At 39.4% G+C, this 20,864-nt stretch overlaps 1 protein-coding gene across 3 annotated transcripts in view; it reads left to right on the forward strand.

Annotated features, from left to right (window-relative positions):
• The first annotated feature begins 519 nt into the window (after positions 1-519).
• The window catches only part of SPRED1 (sprouty related EVH1 domain containing 1), a 60,964-nt gene continuing 40,619 nt past the window's right edge, over positions 520-20,864 (forward strand). Inside the window, exons 1-2 of one of the 3 annotated variants that reach the window (XM_021287371.2) lie at positions 520-1,314; positions 18,628-18,719. Coding sequence is in view for 1 of the 3 variants with exons in the window: in XM_005502290.4 (XP_005502347.1) it covers positions 1,283-1,314 (32 nt within the window). In the remaining 2 variants the exon portion in view is untranslated. Of the gene's footprint in view, positions 1,315-1,433; positions 1,578-18,627; positions 18,720-20,864 lie in introns of those variants that run through there. The other 2 variants (XM_005502290.4, XM_021287372.2) reach the window with 2 other exon arrangements.

A 20,864-nucleotide genomic window follows, 5' to 3' on the forward strand; every position in this document is an offset into this window, starting at 1 on the left:
CAGGGCGGGAGCGGCTCCCCGACCCGCTGCCCCGCGCCCGCCGAGCAGGAAGGAGGGCGATGGTGGGCTAGCTCGCGTATCCCTCCGCGGCGCCGTGCGTGCGTGTGCGGCGGCTCCTGTGGAAGCGCGTGAGGCCGCGGCGGGGGGAGGGGAACTACTTTCAGGAAACTCGAGCGCGGGGCAGCCGCCGGGCGTAGGGGAGCAGGCGGCGGCGCGGGCCCGTCCGGCTGCGGGCGAGGGAGTCAGGGGATCGCTGCTTCCCTCTCCGCCTTCCTCCCTTTCCCCCGTGGCTACTTTGGATCAAGCTGTAGCGGCGGAAGGAGCTTGAAGTCAACGCTTCCGCCCAGTTTTCCTGTGAGGAGGCGGCGGGGGCGGCTAATGGAGTTGCTGCCGGGGAGGGAGCGCTGCCGCTGAACTTCCCCGCGGGCTTTTTCCCTCCTCTCCCCCTCGTCGCTGCGGCCGGGGGCTCCTCTCTCGCCTGGCAGCTCTTCTCCTCCCTCCCAGCTCGCTCTGCACACAAACAGCCGTGACGCATCCTCTCTCTCTCCTCTGTTCTCCCCCTCCCTTTCCCACCCCCGAGCTGGTTTAAAACGCCTCCCTCCCCCCGTCACCAGCCTTCTCCTTGGGGCCGGCTCGTCCTCCCTCCGCAGTGCTCGGCGTCGCTTTGGAGGGGGTGGGAAAACCCAGCTGAGCCGCTCTGCCCATTTCCCATTTCCCCCTTCCCCCGCCCGCCCCAGCTTGTGGCGGCTCCGGTGTCTGGAGGAATTTCTGCCGCCGCCTGCCCCGGCTGGGTGCGAGAGGCGGGCGGGCAGGGAGGCAGCCGAGCAGTAGCAGCAGCAGGAGGAGGAGGAGGAGGAGGGGGCAGCAGCGAAAGCGGCTGCAGCGGGAGATGAGCTGCAGCGGGAGGACGGTGCGGTGCAGCTTTTTGCGGCGGGGAGCCCTCCCTGGTCTCCGCCACTCTGTTCCCCTTTAACTGGGAGCAGCTGAAGAGCAGAAGATCCGTGGTTGTTGCTGGTGTTTCCACCACTACCTTCATCATCACCCATCTCTAAAGACAGCGGGAAATAACGCTCCACCGCCGGACAACAGGATTTGGTGTTTCCAGGATAAAGATCGCTTTTTCCCCTCCTGATCCCTCACTTCCTAACCCTGCCCGTGCCCTGGCCGGGGGCGGCGGACCAGGCGGGGGGGGTAACAATGGTGAAGTTTCTGGTGAGTTCTGGCTGCGCCCTGGCTGCGTCGGTGCTGCTCCGTCTCCCTGTCGGATCGCGGTGAGGAGAAAATGAGCGAAGAGACGGCGACTTCTAACAACGAGTAAGCGGCCGTTCCCCCCTCACCGCGCCTCGGGATCGGGCTGGGGATCGGGCTCGGCGCGTCCCCCCCGGCTCTGCGACCCGCGGGGGCCTCTGCCCGCGCACGTACGTGTCCTGGCCTCGCTGTGCGCGTACTGCGCATTTCTGCTCGCGTACATGGAAGCCCAGAGGCTGCCTCTTTGTGAAGGAGCTAGGTTTAGAAGGGCTGCGAGCCAGCGGCCAGAAAAGCGTGGTTTAGTTAAAGCCCAGCAGAAAACGGTGCAGGTAACGTTGGTGTCTTGGAGGGGGAGGATGGTATTTCAATGCCCTGAGAGGTATCGGCGCGTACCACCTCTGATAATACCCTATTACTTGTGGATATTTCACATGGAAACTAGTGTGTGGGAGCTTCATCCTGCAGGAAACTGCTCCTGAATTTTAATTGGATGAGTCAGTCAGTGTAAATACAGCTTAAACCTACCCTGAAGCCTTTTTTTTTTTCTTCCTTTTAATAAGCACTTGGGACTTTTTTTTTGTTGTGTTTTTTTTTTTTTAAAAAAAAAAAAAAAGGAAGGGGACATGCAAGGATCTCTTAATATTTTTAATGTGACTGGTTTGGAGGAAATCCAAAGGAGAATGTGTGTGAGCGGCTGTATCCCCAAGCATGTAATCTGTCTTTGAAACACGTTTGGGGTCGGAGGAGATAAATATTTTTCAGAAAACGTCCGAGTTCTTTATGGCATTGAAAATCAAATATGAAGTGTTTTGAAAGTTTTCTATTATCGCGCAGTTTTAGGTCGATCGCTGCAGCCTCCGAGCTTTAGCGTTCGGATGTGCGATGTCGGCGTTTGCTGAGGCTGATTTTATGAATGATGCGGGCGACGGCCGCGGCCATGGCGATGGGGAGGGAGCGCTGCGCCCATTGTACTTGCAGGTAGCGGTGGGTGGATGCGGAGCAGCCCAGCCCGGCCGAGGGGCTGCGGAGGGGGCTCCTCCGGCAGGAAAGGCGGGTTGCCCGTGTCGCTGCCTTCCTCTGGGCAAAGCCTGCGTACCTTCCTGTGCGCTCCCCAACACACGGCGTTTCGATCCCGGGGGGCTGTGGATGCGAAGCCGCGCAGGGGAGCGGAGCCGGGAAGCCGCGCGCTGCTGAGCGCGGAGCGGGCCGGACCGGGCAGGAGCCGCTGCGGCGCCCGCGGGGCCGGAGCCGGGGCCGCCGCCATGTTTCCTTTTTTGTGAATCGCTCTCATTTGCATACCACAATCTCCATTCATAAAAAAAAAAATAACAAAAAAAAATTGGCTGTCACCACCGCTGACCTGCGGCAAAACCTGCCCTGCAGAATGCCTAAAGCTGCTGCTCCTGTGCTGAGGACCAGCCTGCAGCCAGCGGCTGGCGGAGGAAGGTCTTCAGGACCTGCTGTATTAATATGTGCTGTTCGCTGCTTGTTGACACAGTTATGTGGGAAATATCAGCTCGGGGAGGTGCTGGGAGCACGTGATCAGCTCCATTCATAAAATACCTGGCTGTCCATTCACAGTGCAGTACAGTGTCTGCATTCAGCTGCCTCGCCGATCAGACCTGCATGGGAAGGGAGAGGCAGCCAGGCCGGCAGGTTTATCAGAGAGGGCAGTAGAAAAAGGGCTTATGGCTGCGAGCATGGGAAGTTACTGTAAAGATGGGGGAGGAGTTGTTTTTATGGTTTGTGTTTGTCTTTTTCCTATAAAGGAGCATTTGTTCAGAAGTACCTTCTTGCTGTACCATCTAACATTGGAGCAGGGAAGAGTTTTATTCGGAAAACGTTGAAATATTTTCCCCTCAAGAAACACTGACTCGAAAATAAAATACATAACATCAAATTCGTTATTATGGATGTGTTTTCAAGAGATTACGTTAATCCATTGTGGGTAATTTACATTTTATTGAACAATATTGTCTAACATCTGCAACATATCAATGTAGTGTAGAAGGAAGTCAATCATACCTAATGAGATATCTGCCTATTATGAAGTACAGGTAACAGTGAAGACAACTACATTGATAGTAATCAGCACTGCAGTTGTTGTCAGTTTACTTTGAGAATTCTATAGCAAATTAGCTATCATTATTTCTCCTTAACCTATGCTGTGCTGAAGAGACCTGAAATATCAGAATAACGGAGAAAGGTTTTAGTATTGCATAAACTGCTTAGAGGCCAGTATATTAGCTTTGATTTTCAATATTTTGAAATGTTTCAAAAATAAAATTGAATGAAACTTAGTAATGAAGGTTCCCTGAAGCAGAAAATCTGTTTGTTTGATGTAACTGTTTTGTGGTTGCTGGTGTTAAAATTGTGATGTTCACTGCTTATGAAAACACTATTTCATTATCTTAACAGATTGCACTGAGGTGATCCTTAATTATACATTAATGGAGTGGAGGAGGTGGTGTTGTTTATGCAACCTAAGAGAATATGTGGAAGTTTACTAAGCTTTACTTAAAATGAGAAAGGAAAGCTCGCATACAATATTTGGTTTGAGTTAATTCAGTGTTGTTATAGAGCTAAATATGTATAACCTTACAAAGCACAATAAACAGTGCTTTTTCTCAAGAAAGTTGTTGGGTTTTTTTGGTGTGTTGGTTTTTTTTTGTTTGTTTTGTGTTTTTTTTTTTTTTATTTTATTTTGCTTAATAGAATATTAAAAGAAAAATAGGAAAAATATTTCTTGGTTTCATTTGCATCTTTTTAACACCATTTTTGGTGAGGCCGGGCTCATCGTTCCTCTTTGGTTGATTTTGCACGCAGCATAAGCGTGTCACTTTAAATGATTACAAAATATGATTGAAACTCCAAATAAACCATTTGTGAATGTAGGGCAGATATACCAATTGAAATTCATCATCTATTAAAGTTCACTGTATTTAATTTTTTTCAGTATAATTGATGACATCAGTGGCCTTGAATTCATTAAAAAAATATCTCAGCATATAAGGGCTATACGGGTACTTCACAATGCATTTTGTATCATTGTGGCTACTGGGAATATTCTGGTAATTAAGCCTTATTCTTTGCTTATAAAACTTCATTTTATGGAGTAAGATAAAAATATTTGCAGTGTTTAGAGTTTGACCTCAGTTAATAATGTTAAATTCTCAGTGGTGGTGGTAAGGTTTTATTAAAAAGCTGCATTAAGGACTACTAGCTTTCTTGTCAGTCATGAACATGTGGAAGGCAGCCTTATAAAATTCTGATTGCCACAAATAAATCTTCATTGGTGACTTTTACATTGTTCTTATAATGATGTTATTGTATTTGTCAGTTAGGTATTAGCTAAAGTAGAGTATTTCTAAACCTCCAGATAATTTTCTTTTTTTAGCCCTCAGTGTTTTGCAATCTCTGTGGTCCACATGAACACAATGTGGTGTTCACAAATACTGTCAGTTTTAAATGAATAAATTAGTAGGATTTGTGGACTCATGGGTCAATTCCCTGGTCACACAACATAATAATATCAAAATAGACAGGTCAGCAAGCACTGTACCGAATTCCTGTTTTGGTGGAAGGTTTTGTTGCAGTCTAGAAATGCTACTGAATTTCAGTGTTAGGTAGAACAGAGTAATTGTTACGTTATGTAGTCCCCACTCAATAGGGATGAATGATGACAGGCTTAAGATGGAGTCTGCGTGTCTGCTATTGAAAAGTAGGAGCACTGCTTTATTGGCTTGTTTACTTTTCCCTCTATTGCAGGTGGCCTCTTTCTATTTCAGGGAATGCTTGTGCTTTTGAATTATATTCAGAGTTGGTTTTATCTACTGTATTTTTATAGATTCGGACTGGCATATGCTAATTGTTTTGCTACATAAATATGGGTAATTTTCCTGGATAATTTAATTCAAGAGATTATGAATTACAGAAACAGTGAGTGTGTACTAATGCTGTGTGTTTAACGGCTTCTAGATTATGATGTTATAAATGTCCTGAAGTGTTGATTTGAACAAGTAAAGCTGAACTAAATTTTTAAAATAAAATATTTGGTTGATATGTTCGTGTCTTACTTCAATATTTAGGAAAATACTGTTTATACTCCATTTGTGCTTCAGAACTTCTTGTATTACAAGCCCAAATACTGAAAGATGAACATGAAATCATATCACAAAAATTTAAGCCAACTAGTTTCATGTTATTAGTTCTTGGAGGATTTTAACATTTTTCAGCAGGCTAATTTTGTTTCTACTATTTAGAGCATGTATGGACTTGAGAATTCTTCATCTCTTAATATAATGAATTTGTAAAAAGAAGCAAGATTTTTTTTTTTAATTATTTTTTTTTTTTAAGGAAAATATCTTCTAAAATATGAAAACCTTGCTATTCTGATGTATTTTCTTTTTGGGGCATTGTTCCTTGTAGAGTCCCAGGGAAGCTTTTCCAGTCTTATGAACTGTTTCTTGCTGTCTCTTTGGCTTTATATTACATGACACTATTTTGAAGGTGAAACTGAATTTGCATGTTACATAATGTGGGAGCCTGGTTTTTTGTTGTTGTTTGGTTGGTTTTTTAGCTTTAATTTTAAAAAACAGGTTCACATTAGTAACATTCTTGATTACTGTAGTATTGCAGAAAAATGTTTTCTGGATGTTTCAGCATAACTGGAGCTAGCAATAATATTTGAATTAGAAAATGACTAGTGTTTCCCTTGTTTATTCATTTAAAATTTGATGGTCATGAAGTGTTAAAGTGGCAGTGAGGTTGTCAGTGTATGTTTCGAAAGTAGAGACATTTCTTCAAAGGAATATATCTTGACAGGATCAGAAGTCACAGGATTAAAGCTCAGTGGTTTTCAGGCTAAACACTGGCATTTTTGTTTGTTATTTGCTGATTCTTGTGTACATCTAGAGAAGTCGTATGCATTGGTGATGACTTGGTGGCAAACACCAGAAACAAAAAATACTTTTCAGAATATTGACATAAGTTTAAAAAAGAGACAAAGAAAATACTTTTGTGGTTTTTGGCTTTTACTCCCCTGATTAAAAAAAAAAACAACCCTATGCTACAGCATACAGTGTATGTGGTCTTAAATGGTGGTGTTCTAATGTTCAATGCCTGCTTTCTCCCTCTTACTGTTTTTTCTCAATTGGAACATGTTGCAGTTTCCTTAAAGGAATTTGAAAGATGGCTGGGAGTTGCCATGTTGCTGAGTATCCCAGTTTCTTTATGGTTGTATTAAAAAGGAGCTATCTGTGTCTTTTTCCTCTCTGTTCCAATGTGCAACAACAGTAAAGCAAGAAAATTTAAACTAGCACAGTTTACATAGTTACTGAATGGCTGGAGCTCATTGTACCCAAAAATTAAATGGTCCCTGAAAATGTAAAATTTATTCCTCCTTTCTTACCCTTGAAAATATTCATTCCTCTTTCTGAAAGCATTCTAGTTGTGAAGTATTTATTTAATTAGTGGTGACTAAGGAAAATTCAATAAGATGTAAACACATTTGCCACATTTTTTATACTTTCTAATACTTTGGTAAGTTCATCTTCTAACCAGTCTTGTTATTCAGCAGAAATAATATTCAGCAATTCTTGTTTTTTTGAGGGAAAGAAGGGGACTGGATGCTCTTTTGGTATGCTGTGCTAACATGTATTTTTAGACTTAAGACAATAGCAATACATACTTTTGTTGTACTTACTTTTCCTGTAGTCTGTAAGAGAAGATTTCCTTTGCTAGTGCTTAGACTATGATCTATTAAAATCTGTTGGCTGACACTACTCTCTGTGGTTTTCCTCATACATAAAGTGGTATCATGTTGTATATGGTAGTGGATTTCATGGGATATAGTACCAGGGTAAACATGGTATCTTTGCTACTTGAAAAATCTGTAATAGGAATCACACAGAATCACAGAATGTTAGGGATTGGAAGGGACCTCAAAAGATCATCTAGTCCAATCCCCCTGCCAGAGCAGGAACACCTAGATGAGGTTACACAAGATCAGTCACTAAGACTACGCTGGTATTGAACAGCACTTACTTGCAGGAAGCAAGCAGACATTTTAAGTGTGTGTTTTCACATCTTTTCAAGCTTATCTTTCACACAATGTTCATGCTGATAATTTGTGATATCACTTTGTTAAAAGAATATATATTCATTTATTTATATTCAGTGTTTTATATTAACTGTTTTTCTTCTACTTATGACAAGAAAATAATTTTAAAAAATGACCAACAAATCTTTAGATATGCTGAGGTACAACAAATGTGCATTTGAGTGTTCTGAGTACTAAAATTGCTTATAAATGTGTGTCCAAGAAAATAGCTCACTTGCTACACACAGTTGCAGACCCTAATTCCCAATGGTCCGAATAAGGTGAAGAAAATAAATAGTAATAATAATTTAAAAGTCCCAATATAATGATGATAAATGCTATATATATATGTGTGTGTGTGTGTATATGTGTGTATGTATATATATATATATATGTATCTCCAAGGAGATCACAAGCATTTTTTCTCTAAGAACTTGCTGTCATATGACAGTAAGTACTTCAATTCAAACAGGGAAAAATAGGCCATAGAAACTTCAGCAGTTACTGTGCTCTATTCTGCATTGCTGCCTGATACCAAATTTCCATTCAAAAGGAAATATTTTTCACATGTGTGCTACATAAGAATTACCCAAATGTGTGCTGTTGAAACATCTAAACCTTTTTTAAAAATGAGGTGGTAAAGATTTTTTTTTTCTTCTTTCCTACCCCTCTCCCCTCCAGATGTATTCATTTTTGTGTTTGAAAATCTTGACTACTGCTGTTTGTGATATTTTAATTAGGTAAGGAAGTCTTGTAATTCATGCTTCTGCTACAGCAAATCAAAACTCACCTGTTCAGAACCCCTAAGGAAATTCTGTGAGCTGATGTTTGGCTTGAATGGTTTGTGAGAGCTGGTGTCATTAAAGTCTATGAAAGAGTTCCTTTTTTAAGTACCAAATAAATTGGGCTTCCCTTAGATGATCTGACAACTGTTGACAATTATTCTTTTTCTTTGACTTGGACTGACGTGTTGCAACACTAACTGAAGTTTGTCAAAGCAAAAATGAAACTGATTTATTTCAGTTTTACTAAAGTCAAATTCTGTGAATAAACAAGAATTTCATTGATAAAACAAGTAATCACTGAAAACTAGTGTCCAGTTTACTAAAAATTGTTGCTGAAACTGGATGCTCTCCCTAAATAGACCCAGAGTTGTTAAAATATAGCGCTCCATGAGTGGTATAAACCTTGAGGACAGAAGTGATTTCTCTCTTTAACCTTTTAAAAGGATTAAGTAAGCATAGTGGAAGGTGGGAGTATAGAGCTTGCTCTGATTTAAGCATTTTTATGTAACTTCCTAGAAACATTTCAGCCCCTCAAACACGATGAAGTACTATGTATTTCTTTCCGTGTAGGGCGTGCTTACTCTTGGATCCCAGTACAGCGTGCCTTAATGTGAAGTCTGTGACTGTGACACCAATATATGTTGAGCCTTGAAGAGGAACACATTTCTGAAAGTTCTAAAGAAGTTAATTCAGGATTTAGAGTTGAGGCCTATACATTTAAAATGGGAAATAATTTTTTTTTTCTTAAATCTATGTAAAGTGGCTAACCTTATGTAGCAAACATGTATGTTTTTAAACACTGGTTACTGTTGCTAATCACTGGTCTTTGCTCCCTTTAGAACCAAGAATAGACTGGAAGTTTTCTTGTAGGGTAGACTTAAGTATCTTTGTGCCCTCTTTGAGGGCAATTATATATCTCATCACAAGTTCCACTTGTAGTGCAAATACCACTGATCTGTGCTACTGATGTTATGCAAAAAGTTTTTGGGGTTGCTGTCTCTCCAATTTTGCAAGATTTTAATAAAAACTAGACTCAATTATGATGGCTGGTACCAGTGGTGCATAATGAGCATGCCAGGTGAATGCAAAGTTCCAAAATTAAATGCTTGGGAATTTTCAGACTTAAGAACATAAATTGTTTGTTCAAACATAATCCATGAGGTGATGGGGTATGAATTTTGATGATTTTGATAATGAGACAGAGCCAGGAATATAACCAGATTGCCTGTGTTCTGCTCTGAAACCTTTACTACTAGGAAATGCCCGTTTCCTTTTCTTCAGCCTGTTGCCTCATTTGCTGCTCATCCTGTGCCAGAGAGAAGGACTGTACCTTCTGATTGCACATGTATGATGTTGTGTAATTGAAGACTGCATCTTAATAAGCATTAAAATTCTATAAATACTAATACTGAAAAGTAAAGCAACGTTCTAACAAGTTTGCTAGGGTTTTGTTTGTTTGTTTCTGCAGTTTAGTCTGGTTCTGGTTTTTAATCTTCAGATTTCAACTGTGGGAATATTTCAGATGTTGGTAATGTTGCTGTCAATCTATTCCAGGCTTGTAGTGTGCTGTTTCTTATGTTTGTTTTTTTTTTTTCTGTTTGCATGATTTTCTTAATCCTTATCTGAAAGTTGTGATTTTGAGTTATTTTTCCCCCAGTTTGGAAGCTTTCTAGTGTGGTATGATAAGTTATTTGAGGGAAGACTGCATTTGTTACATTGAACTTGCTTTTGGTTTGTTTCTTTTAAGGTGATGATGACATCTGTTACGAAAAGTCATGCCACTATGGGGTATGTGTGTCTGGCATGCTAGCAGCAGAGTGCCAGTTAGGCTGTTGACATGTATGGACATATTTACTGTGGAGGCACCTAACATATGGATTACCATTAAGTCTGGGTTTCTGTGGTGTCACTCATATATCTTACAGGAATAATGTTACACTTCAGGCATGTAAGTGCAAAGTACTTGCAGCTCTCATTGAAATGAATATGCCAGTTGCTTGTCGTTTCTTAATCAGTAAATATGTTTTTCTAATTAGATCTTTTTTTCTTGTATTGTTGTTTTTCTTTTTTTTTACTACATTCTGCTTTGTGGTTCCTGAAGAAGTTAGAGTGTCTAAAATCAGGCTGTTATTACACAGCTGGTTTTATGCGTTGAAGCCCATAAATGTCCTGACTGAGTCTTCCTTCATCTTCTGCTGCTTTCAGCCTCCAGAAAACTTTTTAATGGATGTGTAACCACTGCTTAAACAGTCCCGTGATGATCTATAGCACAGTACTTTCATGCTTTCTGTATTTGTACTGAACGAGTCTTGCTTAAAATATCTTGTATTGTCTTAGCTGTATTCAACTTGACACATCCTCTAGAAAAGCCCCCATATGCACCTTAAAATGTACGTGCTTTGTTACTATGGTGATGGAAAAGAATCGTGCATGTTAACAACCCCGTGTTAGGTAATGGAGGATTTGGCGAAATCACTTGAGCATTTGCCTGGGGCAGTGAAAATTGAGTCTGTGGCCATACCTCCACCTCAGCGTCTTGGCTAGAGGCAGGCTGAAGGAATCTTGTTGTGGGATTAGATGCTTCTCTGTTTGCAGGTTGTTCAGCGGGTGTAGAGAACTTTTGGGAAATGGTTTCAGGAGAAGTTGAAGTAGTACTGCCTTGTCACATGCTTTTAATTATCTTACATCTTATACTTAGGATGCTCTGCACAGTTTAAAGGAGAAGCTTGCGCAAGCATGTTATATGTTTGTCACTGATGCAAAACCAGTTTTGTTTGTCTTTGAACTCCCCAGGTTGACAGTGCAGGAATTCACTACCTTTTATTTCAGTGTTATGGCTGTGTGCAAATCCTGCAAAGAGTAAATATGTCCGTGTTCATTCCCCCGAAGCAAAGTAGAAAAAATGAGCTCTTCTTCATCTATTGGTTGAATTCTGGATGAAGATCAGGTCTAGTCAAGGAAGCTGTTGCAGAACAAGACATGAATTTAGAGTGCTGTGGTTTACTATAATGTAATTTCCTGTGGGGACCTTTTATTCTTTTCCTTCTGGAGTAAGTTGTGATACTCAGGATACTACAGGAAAACTGATAAGCTTAGCTGTCTAATTAGAGGAGCTTTTCAGCCTCTCCCATCTCTTTCCTTCTCTGCTGTACCATTGTAGTTTTCTTGCGTTAGTTGTTATTTGTATTTTTCTTTTTTTTTTTTTCTTTTACTTTTGCTGAAACTGGTGTATGTTTCTGTGTTTTGAAGCGTGTTGGTTTTTAGAGAGAGACCCATTTTTGTAGGTTTTGGGTTGGTTTTAGCATTTTAGGAAGCCTTTTTCTGAGTAATTCTCTGTATTAGTGCTCTCATACAGCATCTCCAGAAAAACTTCTCCATAAATTAAGATGCTGGTTAGTGTCTCTTTGAGACATTTTGACTGGCCCACTGACCACCCTTTTATAGGTCTTAATACCAAGGTTTCACCCTTGAGCTCTGCTAGCAAGGAGCCTGTTTTTTGCCATTCTGGGACAACAAAAACATAACCCAAATAAAACATGTGTTTCCTTCTCTGTAGACAGACAGAATGCTTCCCATAGACTACAAGATCATTCTCCTTTCAGCAGTGAAAGAAAATATAACAGAAATGTTGAAAATCAATGTTGGGTGAGGTCCCCAGAAGAGAAAATTCAACTTTCTTCATGTTTGTGAATAAATCTTCCTGAAGTAGAACTACAATTATTTGTATAGCTTCTTTTGTGAAAAACATCAAAATGTATGGATTAGACTTGTGGAATAACTGGAAATAAGTTTACCAAATCATATTTCAACTCATTTTTTAGGCCTGAGAAGCTACTGGGAGGTATAGGATTTGCTTTTCTATCTTTTAGCCAATCTCTTCTGCATGAGCTTGATCCCCACAACTGAAGCTCAATGGATGAAGTGGAAGCTTTGAGGTCCTCATGTTCCTTCCAGCTGAGGGTGCAAACAATGAGCTTTGATCGGTGTATCAACCCAAATAAGGCATGATGATCCAAATCCTACAGCAGAAAGGATCTGCTTTCTACATTTTTTGTTTCTTGTGTAATTTAGGTATTTTACAGTGGAGAAAGCATAACTGTCACTTCCCAGTTACAGCATTAATGTCTGTGACCTAGGGTGTATTTGTTGAGAGAGGTTTTTTTTGCAGCTTTGGTGTTCTTTGTCTGACACAAATACTCCTTTTTTTTTTTTTTTTTGTATAGTAAAATGGTATATTTGATTCCTCAGAAATGCAGTCTTAACAGTTGAATTGAAAGATGCTGTTCAAGCTTTTATCTTTTTACCAAGAAAATCAGTTTAGTTGTTTTCAATAGAATGCAACTTCTGTTGTCTTTATTTAAACTGGAAAATTCCATTCTCCAAAGGACTATTTTTGCTTTCCTCTGCAATTAGTTCTTATTTTATAATACCTCAGCAAATAATTTTGTCAGTGATGGCTTCTGGTTAACTTTGGGATATGTCCTTTGGCAATAACAATGCTGGTCAAAAAGTAGGAGGTTCTCTTGGTGCATTATTCTCGTAGATCACAATAAGATTACATTGATAATTTTCACGGTTTAAATGGCCAGGCAGTATTTGTATGCTTTTAACTTCCACAGACAGCACAATCAGAAATTGCCCTAATATCTGACAGCAGAAGTTGGGAGGATCATGTATTACTTCTGTCTATCATTTTCTGAAGATTTGTTTTTTCCTCATGTTAAACTTCTGTTCATTCATCTTCATTCTCTCGAACTCCATTATGTACCATTTCCTTCACAAAGGAAAATGTTTTGTGTATGGTTTATTCATTTCAATACGTAGCCTTGCAGCAGCAGTTATCCAGTCTGGTGGTTGAGGCTGCTACCAAGTGACGTTCCGAGATCCACAGGAATTAAGTTGAATTCAGTATTAATAATACTGTTTGAGGTGGCCTGAAGTTATCCGTCTGGAACTCTGACGATCTGGAAGTTGATGTGCATTTGTAAAACTGTGCAGAAAAGGATACAAGCAAATCTTCATAATTCTGTGGGTGTTTTTAAGGGATGTAAATCTGAACTTCATTTGAAATGTCCCCTCGAATGGAATGAAGTTTTGTAGTGGTATAACTGATACATACTGTGGGCGTATTTGGTTTTTTTTAGTCGGTTTTGACAAACTATTTATATAATTGAAATACTTGTTTTCTGTTGTTGGTGTTTTGTTTTGTTTTGGTTTTTTTTTTGGGGGGGGGGGGGTAGCAGGGGGATGTGTTTTTTTTTGTTTGTTTTTTTTTTTTTTTTGTTGTTGTTGTTGTTTTGTTTGGTTTTTTTTGTTTGTTTGTTTGTTTTGTTTTTGTTTTTTTTTTCCCTCCAGATCCTTTCTGTCAACCTGTGAAGTATTGAAGTATTTCAGAATAAGCTGAAGCTGCATAGGTACACAAGCCATTTAAAATAGAAATAAAAAGAATTCCATTAATACCCTGCATTTTACCAACACTGACAAATCCAGTTTCACTAAATAAATAGCACTGGTGCTATCATTTTGACACACAAAATAACTTTGTCTCTATGCAGTTAATAGCTACCTCTTAAAGCATCTAAAGCAAATTTACGGTTGAGATCAGTTAATGAAGGAGAGTGGGAGAAGATTTATTTAAAATCCACTGAACTTAACTGCTCACTTGTTTGCTTTTTAATGGTAAAGCAGATCTGTGGTTTGAAATAGTTTGGGGAAGTTTTTGTGACAAGGCAAATGATGATTCAGAACTACTTCAAAACTACAAAGGGGTCAGCTACAGTTTCTCCTTTTTGTGAGACGGGAAATCTCCCTTTGAAAGTGTTCAGGAAGCTTGATAACTGAGATATTGAAGATCTTCAGAGATGCAATTAATATCTGCACAGTGTTTCAAGGGCATCACAAATTAATGATGATTTAGTACTATATTTTATTATCTTAGGTTATTAATGCTGCTCTTACCTGAAGATACTAATGCTTTACATAAAAACATAAGAATTGTTGTAAAAGGATCTGGCGAAAATTCTTGTTGACATCCTTTCTCTGAGTTTTCCACTTGCTATGCTTGGTTACATTCCATGTGCATCTGTTTCCTCATCAGGAAGTTTGAGCTGAAATATATTATTTGTTTCTTGATTCTTCGGAAAACTTTACCATGTGGTTGTCTGATAGGATTTCATTTTATTTTAGCAGCCATGTAATTTTGGATGGTTTGTCTGTTCTCAATACAAGTATTGTGTTTTCAGGAGTTCTGAAGTTGAAGTGAACTCAAATTACTATGCCAGATTATTCAGTGTTAATCTTTTGGTATAGTTTACTGTCCGTATTTGCATGTTAGAACTTGAAATTAGTGGTAGTATCTAAACAAAGTATTTCAGAGCATTGTGCGCTGCATGAGTATTTCTTTTCTTGAAACTGTTTGTCTCACAAGAACCATGTGAATAACATAATGAGAAAAAACGGTAAGCACGATGTACTGGGGAAAAACTTAGCAACTCAGTTTTGTTACAAAATGCATTGAATTTATGGTCATGTCAGTGTCACCTGCTTGCTTTCTGATGCTAAAGTAGTGTTTTAGCAGAAGGAGAAAAGAGGATTGGGAGTTGCTGATGCTCTTGGGCTTTGGCCTTAAACAGGGACCTCATGAAGTGGGGAGAGGATCACCTGTGTTGCATTTTTTCGGTTTCCGTTCAGTCATGGCTTCCTCACTAATACTTGGAAGCTGCCTTTTTTTTTTTTTTTAAAGATGCCTCTTTACACTAGATATGACTGAGGTGCAAACAAAGGATTTCTTGATTAAAAGTTAGGTAAATACTTTAAAATGTACCTATGTGTTCCATTTCCCCGTAAGTCTGTCTGTCATTTTCTTACACAAACCAAAATGTGCTTAATTTAAATCAACTGAATGCAAGGAATTTCTATCTGGTTATTTGGGACAAAGCAATACAAACTGTAAATGTGAAATCATGGGTTTGAGAGAGCTGCTGAGTATTTAATTTTTATTTTTCATTGCTATCACTGTTGTTGGGCTTCTTGTAGACAGTTTCTTAGAAGTAAGTTACAGCAGGGCTGTTCTTGTTGCACCACTACTTTCTGTGCTATAAAAATCTTGATAACATATCATCAGTGGAACTGTATTGTTTTTTCAAGGTGGGATTAGAGAGATGCAGGTACAAAATGAAAATAAGGGAGGAGAGGGGATGGAAGGGCAAAAGTAAACCTGCTGTAAGAGCTACCTATGTCTAGAAAATATATTAATTACTTTCCCCTTATTAGGGCTGAGCCTTCTGCCAAGACAGATTTGCTGTTCCAGCTGGGACTTGCAGAAGCAGTAGTGACTGCAGGAGGTGATATACACCATTCTTTTAATTCTCAGTGGCATTGACAGTTACCAAAGTTCCCTTTCTTTGCTTGAGATTATCCTTGCTAGAAGTTAAAGGCAATAGAGACAGTAAGACAATGCTGAAAAGATGAAGACAACTGACAAGGAGAGAAATCTAAGGCCTAGTTTTTGGTATGCATTTAAAAGTCAATTAGGCAAAATACTGGCATTAAGTTTCTAAAATTATGTCAGATGTCTGTTTCACTATTTGAAAGCTCTTCTTGTAGCAGATTTTTAAGCTTTTTCATTTGAAGTACAGTAAAGTGAACATTAGAGTCTTTTATTAAGACTGCTTCTCATGTTGAGTTATTCCCTGTTACCCAGTGCATTGGTTTCTGGAAGAATACCTAGTAAACTCCACAGCCTAATTGATGTGCTGCTTGGAAGTGCTGGAAGCTATTGATAGTTTGTCTAAGAATTGCTTCCAGTCCTACCAGTGGTATCCATGGTACAAGTACGAAAGCATTTCTAGGCAATTCTTATCGGCTTCACTTGTTAGCTTTCTTGCTCCTTTTAAAGGATGCCCAAATGCTATTCCGAAACTTTAAAGGAAATGCAAAGAGAAGTTTAAATGTCTCTGTGGGCTATGCAGCTGCCACTCCTTGTATGAAGAATGACAGGCTTCACCAGAATGCTTGGTTCTTAAGGCAGGAGACCATGATGCTGAAACACATTACAGCAATGTTATTTATGTTCTGCCAAAAGCAATTATCCTGCAAGACTTATGTGTTAGCTTTTGTGTGTGTGATAAACTCTACAGACTTCCGCAGAGATCTGTAGGTCTACTCAGAGTGATATATTTAAATTTTTGCAGGACTGAAGCCCAAGAGCTTGCATTAGAAGATGTTCCTAGTTGCAGGCATATGCTGATTATTCAGTAGTGTGGCAGAAGTGTTTCTTTGGGATTGGTCTGTTACGATTAGGATTGCTGTTATGCCAAGATAAAGAGTTTTTACATTTAATAGTATTTGATAAGAGTTGTTTTAAGAAACCTGTTCTGATCCACCAGTATTTCTTTCCAACAATTTCTTTTAAGCTCCCAGGGTCTCTTTGCTGTCCAGGAGCCTATTTTTAATTCCTCTGAATCTTTTACTTTTCCTTCTCGTGAGATTAATTGCTCCTCAGAAGTGTCCTCAGTTAGCTACTTTAAGCCCTGAAAGTGGCCTTGTTCTGTGCTGTGTCTTTTCTTCACCCTGTGACAGAAAATGAGCTCCACTGGTTGGAGGGAAAGGCCTTTGCTTTGCATCTTGGCTACCAAATAGAGCAGCTTTTCTGTTCACCCCACAGCTGCTGTTAATGTTTCATTCTGCAACTGCTAGAGGATGGGCAAGTAACCGTCCTCATACGAGACTAAAATATAACTCCATTAGTCAGCTGGCGTGGGTTGCTGAAGCAGAAATGCAGGCAGTATTTTCTCCTGGTGGAGAGAAATCCATCACATCCTATTAAAGTTGCCATTAGCTGACTATGGGGGAATGTACATTTCCTGGATCCACGATTGCCTGTTCTTCTTACTTTGATGGCTGTCTACTTTAAAACTTGTAATTTAGTCGTAACTATTATAAGATCATGTTACATCTCTGGGGTTAAATCTGTTTGACATATAATCTGTCTGAGAAAAGCCCTTAAGAAATAATGGTGCTCGATACTAACTGCACCTTAAATTATTGTGGCGTGAATTAGAGAACCTTATTCCTAAAGAGGTTCTGTGAGCCCTGTAGGACCTCTAAGATTTAGTATTTTAACTTTTAGACTTTTATTATTTTAACTCATTGCTGTTAAACATGGATTTAGAAGCTTCTTTCAAAGTTGGGTTTGTTTGTTTTTTTTGTGAGTTGTTTGTTTTTACAGCTGTCTTCTGAAGGCTGAAAATGTGAAGTCTAGTGGCATCTTTGACATCATTTTTTCAGTGTTCACTGTATGGTTAGGTGAGGGAGAGTTACAACCCTTCAACTTCTTCATGCTAACATTTGAACCTTTAAGGTGATTTTGGATGTTTAATCTTCATGACATGCAATAATGACATAAAGCTGAACAAAGAAATACAGAGGTGTCTTCGTAGCTGCTTATCAATGAAAAGAAAATTGTTTTTCTTTGTTATTATGGAAGTGGCAATTTTTAGTCATGTCTAGAGCAGTGTTTCAGTAAAGGATGACTTTTTCTCTCTAAGGCAAATAGAGATGTGGTCAGGCTTCCTCTTAGTTTAGTGTTTAGAGATTTTTGTTAAAATCTCTTGGCTACCTCATTCCTTATTTCTTTAATTGCTTATATCCTTTTTTAATGAAGTGTGGACAGAGAGTAATGTTCAAATCTCTTAAATTGAGAAGAATGAATATTTTACCTCAACATGAGGAGTGAAACACTCTTTACAATAACACTTCTGGTATTAATATTGCAGATGTCATGGATCTGTGATTGCAGGTGCATTAACACCTATAAATTAAAGGCAGAATATTTTTCAATCTGACCCTGTATGGCCCATGTCTGGCTCCACATTGTGTACAATATTAAAGCTGAAGAAGAAATGTTGCAATGGCAAACCGCAGTCTAGTGTTTTTTTTTGTTTTTTTTTTTTTTTTTTTATTTTAATTGTAGTTATGTTTTAATATAGGCAGATCCTGGATATGTCTCAAGCTAGTTGGCAGTTGTCTGTCTTTGGTGTTTTTCATGTTTCTTTGGTGCAAGTAGTGGGCAATGCCTTATGCTGCTTGCAGTTTGCTTCCTCCTCCCTCTGATGTAGTTGCTTCTTGTTATTCTTAACAAGCTATCTATGTGCTCATAAAGAACTTCAGAACATAGAAATGAACAGTAAGTTAAAATAAGAAAATTAGATGACTGTGTTATTATACAAATATAATTTAGTTACATGCTTAATGACTCAACTAGTTGAATCAAATGAAAAAGTAAAAATTATGCAACTCCAGCTGAGGGAGCTATTTTCTGTCAAGTCAGTTCCTTGCATGTTCAGGTAAGTTGTGCTCCCTAAAGCTTAGGCAAAATTTTGTACTGTTTTACACAAGAACTTGGTTGCTGGGCTAAAAGTTCTTGTAAAATGCAATGATTATTCTGTAAGATTGAAAATAAAGTCTCTATAAAAATCTTCTTTAACTTTCCAGAAAAGAAAATGAGCAAGATCCTATTCCAGTGTCTTTGAATCAGACAATCCTAGTTTTACTGAAGAGCTAAACACGACTTCATGTATCCGAAGGTTGGTCCCTGAGGTGCTGTGTCTGGTGGTTGTTTTCCCATGGGATTTTTGCACATTGGTGTTCAATAGAACTTTAATGTTTTCCCCTCACGAAAGGAAAACCTATCCCCACTACATTTCTGGTTGGGCTGCTTCTCCCTGGCAGCTTCCAGGCAGCTATGGAGGTTTCTTTTCAGCTTTCAACCTTTCTCCTCTTGAGTTTCACTCTCCTGTGAGTAGGCTCATCCTCTGCACGTGTTGCTCATTAAACAGGCTCTGTTTTTTCTTCAATACAGTAATTTTCTTTATGTCAAAACCTTCCTGCATGCTGAATAATGCATCTGAGTCTGTTTTTTTTCTCCAGACTACTCAAAGTTGCGTGTAGGCAGCTGGCTAGTTGTGTGTGTGGTGGAGAGAGAAGCTGGAGAGTGCGCTATAAATCATTGTGTGAGTGTGAGCAGGGCTTCTCTTATCCTTGAAGCAACATCTCCACTAGTTTCTACTTGTCGTTTTAATAAATTGGTAGAATTTATTAACTTGTCTCTGTGAACACTGGTATCTCTAGGTTTTTCTCTGTTACCTGGATCTCTTTGGGTTGGGTTGGTAGGGAGCTTGTTTTGCCTCGTACGAATTGAAAGAGATTGCCATATGGTCTGGTATAGTTCATGTACACAACTGTGATCCAGTAGAAGAAAGGCAAACTCCCAGCCCCCTACTGCTGTTTCAGAAAGGAACAGACAGGAGGAAGTAGGAGTGAGAACAGATTTCTGGATAGATTGGTAGGCAGCGGGGTGAATTCTTAGCACTTCCCACCAGAAGTTTATTCTAATAGGCATCGTGTTTAACCATGTAACTGCTGTTCCGGAAGCTGGAACATGAGGTTCAAGAGTAAATACATTAATAGACTTACAGGGCTAATTTTGAATTAAAATTGTAAAAGTATTTATTTCATATCTGAAACAAGGCTGTGAGGCTCTCAGCTGCTAGTTGTGTGAAGTTAATTATGGCTTGATTTTTTTTGTTGTTTTAATTTCTACTTTTTTCCAAACTTTATGTACAACTGAATGTACGTACTACTTGCTATATCTGGAAAGCACTGCTGTAGCAGTATCCTGACTGAATGAGACTCTCCTAAAATTCACACCTGGTGGTGGAAGTGTGTGTATAATAGATCTTCAGTGACTGAAATATGTCATATGCAACAGAAAATTTTTCTTGGTTTCTGGGTCTTTTAAAGCAAAGGGATAATTCCTGCACAGTATGGGAACAAATGGATTTTTATGTTGAACAAATTGCTATGCTACTGGTCATCAGTTTCAGGCTGATGTGACACAGAGCTTAAATCAGTAAACAAAACAAGCAGGAAAGCAAACTATTTAAAATTAAAATTTGTGCATGGACTAGAGAATGACATTTATGATTTTACTCTGGATTAAAGATAAATGTATATGTAAATGGCCCTTTGTATATAAATTGCCCCTCCCCCTCACCCCCTCCCCCAAAGGAATAGTTTAGGTAAGTCTTTAAAATTGTGTAAATCTGCATTTCTAATGATGAACTACTGTTTGGGGCTACCATTAGCAAGGATAGTTTTCATTCACCTGCACAGCTTTGGCCTTAGATCCAAGGGGCATGTGACTGCAGGTGATTGTCATTTGTCAGAACGATCTTTTTTGATGATGCATTTTCTGTTTTGGTTGCACAGCTGGCTCACCTCACAATTGCATACTGGTTTGAGTTAACACAAAGGAGGTAGCAGAATTGTGCCCCACGTCTGGAGGGGAAGAAGGGGGTAGGGATTCAGAGCGGATTTAGTGAGTAGGCTTAGTTATCCCACAAAATTAAAAAAAAAAATACTGCAGACCTACAGATGCTGCACCACTGTTAGAACTCTATGTGTATGACTATTTAGACATCTCCTATGAATAAAACCTTGCAATTAATAAGGAGCTCACAAAGTGAGAGATCTATGTAGCATTTATGTGCTGTGCATAGTGTACCGTACACCTGTCGCATAACCATTCAAGAAGCATTGCCCTTTAATTTGTCTCATGGAGATGCATCATCTGTCTGTGTCAGAATGCTTGCATGAGTGTAATCTGGAAGCTGTTTTTCTTCTGAGTGCCAGTGTACTGGAACCAAGTATTTAAAGCTTGAAATTAATGG

This window comes from Columba livia, chromosome 5 (assembly GCF_036013475.1).
Source record: "Columba livia isolate bColLiv1 breed racing homer chromosome 5, bColLiv1.pat.W.v2, whole genome shotgun sequence".
Taxonomy (NCBI): Eukaryota; Metazoa; Chordata; class Aves; order Columbiformes; family Columbidae; genus Columba; species Columba livia.